General features: G+C 42.9%; 1 protein-coding gene and 1 pseudogene across 2 annotated transcripts in view; one reads left to right on the forward strand and one right to left on the reverse strand.

Annotated features, from left to right (window-relative positions):
- The first annotated feature begins 1,144 nt into the window (after positions 1-1,144).
- On the forward strand, positions 1,145-3,559 carry LOC129463036 (alpha-ketoglutarate-dependent dioxygenase FTO-like; annotated as a pseudogene).
- Positions 3,560-4,301: 742 nt separating this feature from the next.
- The window catches only part of MTA3 (metastasis associated 1 family member 3), a 215,591-nt gene continuing 212,829 nt past the window's right edge, over positions 4,302-7,063 (reverse strand). For both annotated transcript variants that reach the window (XM_063618107.1, XM_063618108.1), the window contains exon 18: positions 4,302-6,478. In XM_063618107.1, the coding sequence (XP_063474177.1) occupies positions 6,462-6,478 (17 nt within the window). In that variant the 3' untranslated portion in view covers positions 4,302-6,461. The remainder of the gene's footprint in view (positions 6,479-7,063) is intronic.

Raw genomic sequence — 7,063 nt, forward strand, 5'->3', positions numbered from 1 at the left:
CAACAGCCAATTTCGATTACATTAAGGAGGCAGTGTATTGGGGGACCAATAAATTTTATTGTTTGATACCCTGATCTTAGAACCTAACCCTCCCAGAGGTGCAAATCACAACCATAAACAAATGTATTGTAATAGAGAATTAAGCTTATAAAGATATATCAGTCAGGGGACAGAAACTATACCAATTATTTAACAGAGACAATGTAATACAGATAACTGTTAACTAGGTTTATGGTTATTAACTAGATAACTGAAAAGTCAAAAAAACAAATCTGCAGTATCACTTAAGTTAGTAACTGCAAGAAGCAGCTACCCACTCTTGGGCTGAGAGAACAAAGGAAGAAGTTGAACCACTAAAGCTTAGAAGTTGGAGGAAGAGCCCTCTGCATAATTGAAACTCAGACTTCTGAGGAAAGGCTCCAGCATCTGCACTGGCATCTCTGCTGTGGTCACTTTAAAGCTGGTTCTGCAGGTATTGGGAAAACCACAGGGTGGGTTTGGAAACTGCTAAGGGAGGCAGGGCTTAGTGGCTCACGCCTGTAATCCCAACAATTTGAGAAGCCAAGGGGGGAAGATCGCTTGAGCCTAGGACTTTGAGACCAGCTTGGGCAGCATATCGAGGCCCTATCTCTACAAAAAATTTAAAAATGAATCCAGTGTGGTGGTGTGCACCTGTAGTCCCAGCTGCTTGGGAGGCTGAGACAGGAGGATTGCTTGAGCTCAGGAGTTCAAGGTTGCAGTGAGCTGTCATCACACCACTGCACTCCAGCCTGGAGCAACAGAGTGAGACAGCTTCAGAGTGAGACCCCCATCCCTACTACTATTAATAATAATAATAATAATAACAATAATAGTGCCAAGCTTGTGAAACCTGGTCCAAATGGAAAGTGATGGGTACTCAACTATCTCCCTCAGTGGGTGTGAATAAGGACACTTCCAGCCTCATCCCTTGGCCACTCAAGGAACCAGCCTCGGGATGAAGCTGATGCTATGGGTAGCAGATGGGAGGGATGGAAAGAACCAGGGTCCATGATGGCGCTGCTGAGTCACGGGCTCACTCTCCTCTGGGTATCCAGTTGTGTAAGCCTTCTGCCTTTCTGTTGATTATAGCATTGTTTAACTAAGGCCTCTGCTACTTTGCAGCCACGAGCATCTTGATAGATTAGGAAAGCAAAAAAAGAAATCAGGAAAAGGGATGTGTGGTAGATGAAATAATCCTTCTTGGTTCTTTCCAAAAATCTCCTGTCCTAATCCCCGGAATCTGTGAGTATGTCACCTTACAAAACAAAAGGGGATGTTGCAGATGTGATTAAGTAGTTCGATGAAGAGATTATCCTGGATTATCTGGGTGGGCCCAATGTAATCACAAGGATTAGTTACAGAGGAAATGTGACAACAAAAACAGAGAATGAAATGATGTGTTTTAATGAAGAAGGAAGGCACCCTGTGAGCCAAGGAATGCAGGTGGCTTCTAGAAGGTGGAAAAGGCAAGAGAACAGATTTTCTTCTAGAGTCCTCAGAAATAATGCAGCTCTGACAATACCTTGATTTAGCCTATAAGACCCATTCAGACTTCTGACCTTCAAAACTATAAGACAATACATTTGTGTTGTTTTAAGGCACTAAGTTTGTGATTTTTTTCAATTTATTTTATTTTATTTTTTTGTAGAGATAGCATCTGGCTATATAGCCCAGGCTGGTCTCAAATTCCAGGCCTCAAGCCATCCTTCCTCCCTGGCCTCCCGAAGTGCTGGGATTATAGGTTTGAGCCACCATGCTGGGCCTGTGGTAATTTATTATAGCAGCTATAGGAAACTAACACAGCATGGTAATTAGAAACCCCAAAAGAAGATGCTAGGAATAAGTACAAATGTAGCAATAATTAAATAGATATGAAAGAGTTATATCCAATGACTACTAAACACGTAACTAACAGATTAGATTTTTTTTAAACTCCAGGTAGGTGCCCTTCATGAAAGGTATATCTAAAACAAAATGATGCCGGGAAACTATATACCTGTTATCTCAGTTATCTATTGCAGTGTAACAAACCACCTTCTAACTTAATGACTTAGTGCCGGATGCGTGGCTCATGCCTATAATCCCGGCACTTTGGGAGGCCGAGGGGGGTGGATCACTTGAGGTCAGGCGTTCGAGACCAGCCTGGCCAACATGGTGACATCCTGTCGCTACTAAAAGTACAAAATTAGCCGGGCATGGTGTCACGCGCCTGTAATCCCAGTTACTTGGGAGGCTGAGGCAGTAGAATCACTTGAACCCGGGAGGTGGAAGTTGCAGTGAGCCAAGATTGTGCCACTGCACTTCAGCCTGGGCGACAGAGTGAGGCTGTCTCAAAAAACAAAACAAAACAAAACCTTAATGACTTAGGAAGGTGGCTTTAGTGGCAGCATGAAGCACACCCTGATTGCCGAGGAACAAGAGTGCAAAGCTAAGAAACTGAGACATTTTGAAGAGTTTGAAGACACTGGCTCCCTTATCTGACCCGCAAAGAGACAGAGTGAGACTCCGTCTCAAAAAAAAAAAAAAGAGGCTCAAGAAGCTTTTCTCACGCTGCACAAGCATGGCTGCTTATTTTCAGACCTGGTTAGGATCCAAGGCAAAGATTTGCTCACTCCAGTATCTCCCATCCTCATTGGTAATCCAGGTTGCGCCTACAAGTCCCTGAACACTAGGTTCTTTATGGTACCATGGCCAGTGAAAGGGTCTAATATAAAATACACCAAGGGTGAGGTGCAGTGATTCACGCCTTGTAATCCAGCATTTTAGGAGGCCGAGGTGGGCAGATCACTTCAGGCCGGGAGTTCCAGACCAGCCTGGCCAAAATGGTGAAACCCTGTCTCCACTAAAAAAAAATACAAAAAATTAGTGTGATGGCATGCACCTGCAGTCCCAGCTACTGGGGAGGCTGAGGCAGGAGGATCTCTCAAACCCAGGAGGCAGAGGCTGCAGTGAGCCAAGATCGTGCCACTGCACTCCAGCCTGGGCAACAGAGTGAGACTCTGTCTCAAAAAATAAAATAAAATACACCAAGGCTGAAATAGCTGCTGCTTGTCAGACCTTCCTCAAGGTCAATGACTACCTACAGATAGAAATAATCTAGGCTTTGGAAGAACTTGCTGCCAAAGAGAAGGCTAATGAGGATGCTGTACCAGTGTGTTTGGCTGCAGATTTCCCCAGTGTTGGCATGGGGTCATCCTGTGACGGACAAGAAGATGAAGTAGACATAAAGAGCAGAGCAGCATACAACGTAACTTTGCTGAATTCATGGATCCTCCGAAAATCCCACACCTGAAAGAGAAACCTTATTTTGGCATGCGGAAAATGGCAGTGAGCTGGCATCATGCTGAAAATCTGGTGGACAGGCCCCAAAGAGGAAAGTGAGGACAACTCTCATCTTGAAGGGAGAGATCTTGATACTTGGCATATTGGTGTTAAGATCTCATGGGATGTAAAGACACCTGGTTTGGCAACACCCCAAGGAGGCTGCTATTTCATGCTTGGTAATCTTTGGAGAACCAAAATTATACTGCTACTCTAGCATCTAAATTTAGATTATTGGGTATATATTTTGAATATGTCTTAATAAACTAAACTTTTGGAGCATTTTATATTAATAGTGAAACTTCTTTATGAGAACATGTAACTAGGTTTTTCTTTTTTGAGATACTGCTAAATTTTAAAAAGTTGCTTTTCTTTTTATTCTAAGTAGTTGTGGAGTTCCTCAAATATGCTAAACAATTTTCAGAATTATTCATGAAAGCTATTAAAGCGGCCGGGCGCGGTGGCTCACGCTTGTAATCCCAGCACTTTGGGAGGCCGAGGCGGGCGGATCACGAGGTCAGGAGATCGAGACCGCAGTGAAACCTCGTCTCTACTAAAAAATACAAAAAAATTAGCCGGGCGTGGTGGCGGGCGCCTGTAGTCCCAGCTACTCGGAGAGGCTGAGGCAGGAGAATGGCGTGAACCCGGGAGGCAGAGCTTGCAGTGAGCCGAGATTGCGCCACTGCACACTCCAGCCTGGGCGACAGAGCGAGACTCCGTCTCAAGTAAAAAAAAAAAAAAAAAAAAGCTATTAAAGCATTCAAGTCAACTTATTAGTATAACTTGAAAAAATGCTTCCCTGTCTATATACGTTTTTAGTAGTGAGAGAGTTTTGTCTAGTTCTGAATTTAGTTTCTTCTCAGGAACAGCTGACCTGACAATGGGGCCTTTCTCTCAACTTATTTAGTTCTTTCAGAAGCAATATCTCAACTGTGGTTAGGCTAACTTAATCTGTAGAGTTTGTGGGGCTTTTTTTTTTTTTTCCTTCTTGCTGTAAGTTTTTATTTTGTTTTTGGACTTTCTACTTGTTTTCCAATATGCAATGTGCAAACAGTATCCTTTTTTACTCAAAGCTTCTCAGGGCTTATTCTTTACTTGGCTCTAGCTCCTGATTCTTTGGGGTTTACCTCACTCCTATCTACTTGGAGAAATCTACTCATATGTTAGTTTTGGAGCCCGGAGGAACCAGGGCTGACACCCAGTGTTTATAATAAGAGTTTATTCCCAATTTGGTATTTGTAGAGAGTCTACTGTGTTCCAGGTACTGTGTAAGGTTCCAGGGGAGATACGGGAGGTGGATAAATATTGGTCCTTGCCTTTGGGGAATTCAGAGTACCGAATAGCTCTTTAGGCCATTCTCTCATTAAGCATTTTTCAAATTTTAGCTCTTTGTACATCAGCTTCAAGGTTTTCGTCATATCCATGTACTACTTGTATAATTATTTACAAACTATTTCTGCCTAGATAAACTAACTTCTTTATCTTAGAAAAAAATGAATGGCTTAAAGTAACAAGTAAGACAGCTGCGCAAGTCTCTGCATGTCTCCCCTGGGGCCACTCGTGCAGCTGCAGTCATCTCAGATGGTCTTACACAGCTGGTGCAGGCTGTTGGCCAGCCTCACCCTCCACATGGCCTCTCATCCTCCAGGACGCTAACCCAGGCTTCTGCACATGGTGGGAGCAGCGTTCCAGGTGATGAGATCAGCAGCTGGGAGGCCTGGTGAGGATTAGACTCAGATGTCCCATAACATTAGTTCTGCTGCCTTCTGTATTCACAAGTCACAATGCCAACCATGATTCAACGAATAAGGAAATGGACTTCACCTCTTATTAGAACAGTGGCAAAGTCACAAGGGGTATGGATTCAGGAAGGGAAGGAGTTATTGTGTCATCTTTTTGATCAACTTACCGTATCTGGAAAATACTAGCACAAAGTGGTTGTAGGAATATTAATATCAAAGTTGAAGTCAAGGTGAAAAGAAACTAAGAGGAAATATTTCTTAGAGATAAAAGAAACACTACAACAAGAAGATAAAATAGTCATGAGCATGTTTTCATCTAATGACATACATTCAGAATATGTAAAGCAAAAGCTGTTAAAGAATAAGGAGAGGCTGGGCACAGTGGCTCGCAGCTGTAATCCCAGCACTTTGTGATTACAGGGAAGATTGCTTGAGCCCAGGAGTTCAAGACCAGCCTGGGCAACATGGTGAAACCCCATCTCTACAAAAAAAATACAAAAAGCCAGGCGTGGTGGCGTGAGCCTGTAGTCCCAGCTACAGTGAGGACAGGCAGGAGGATCACATGAGCCCGGAGAGGTTGAGGCTAAGATCGCACCACTGCACTCCAGCCTAGGCACAGAGTGAGACCCGGTCTCAAAAAAAAAAAGGAGAAATTGACCCAAAAAATCACAGTGTTAGATTTTAACATATCTCTCTTGGAAACTAAAATATTAAGCACTTTAAAAAATAAAGATCAAGACTATTTGAGTAACACAATATAGCTTGACCTAATAGAAATATTCTGAACTACCTTCTAAGCAGAGTATACACATTCGCAAAAATTGACCATAAGCTAAACTGCAAAGGAAATCTTAACACATCTCCCCACCCAAAAATAATACAACACGGACCATCTTCTCTCACCACAATGCAATACAATTCGAAATGGAAAACAAAACGATAGCCAAACAAAAAACAAACCAGTGTATGTCTAGAAACTTTTAAACAGACTTGTAAATAACTCAAGTTAAAGGGGTAGCAGGACCAGAACCTAGATTTCCAAATAACCAGTGTTGTTCATGATCTAGTCCTTTTGTTCATATAAAGCTATTTGTTTTAAAATAGTTGCTGAATTATATGAAAGGGTGAGAAAGTGGGAGAGACAAAACAAGGTGGGCTGGGAAAGGGATTCACTGGAGCAACGAGTTCAGTGTATGGAATAATTGAAGGGTCAGATAGTTATTACCAGCCAGGTTCAGCAAAGCGTAGAAGGATCTGCTGGTCTCAGTGACCTGGGCAGGCAAACACCACCCAGGGGAGGCCAGGGCAAGACACCAGCAAGCAGGCCAGATCCTTTGAGCTTGGATCCTAGGGTAGATTCTATTTGCTTCTGATCCTTTAGTGCAGATGAGCTCCTGTGTGCAGAGGAGAGAGGTGGCTCCTAGAAGCGGGTAAATTCCAGAAACTACAAGGGGCCCAACAGTCAGTATCCAGAAGGATTCCAGATGGTTCCAACTCAACAATGCCAGAATACTCACAACATGGCAACTGTCTGTTTTCTGAACATTGGAATCCAATGGTGCCTGAGCCAGGAGGCTTGCCAATTCAGTATACCAGACATGGTATTTGCTCTACACAGCACAAATCAGAGGGCATATTTGACAGTGATAACATAGCAGTCATTTAGCTTGTGTAGAGGGTTACTCGGGATATTTCGGACCCCCAAAATTCTACTTGTGGCCTTAATTATTCACATTATTTGATCACATCAGTTAAAATACAGAGTACCTATCATTCTTTCCTTTGCACTATGGTAACAGAACATCTGTTGGGCTGAAATCAATTTTTTCTCCTTTTTGTGTGAATTCGTTGATGCCTTCATCCACCCACTCACCCATCCCTCCATTTAACTAACACTCAAAGCAAACTTAACACATCTCAGATCCTCAGTGCTTCATGTGTCATTGTTTACGTCTCCTCTGATTACTTGTAGATGAGAA

The sequence above is a fragment of the Symphalangus syndactylus genome, chromosome 14, assembly GCF_028878055.3.
Source record: "Symphalangus syndactylus isolate Jambi chromosome 14, NHGRI_mSymSyn1-v2.1_pri, whole genome shotgun sequence".
NCBI classification, from domain to species: Eukaryota; Metazoa; Chordata; class Mammalia; order Primates; family Hylobatidae; genus Symphalangus; species Symphalangus syndactylus.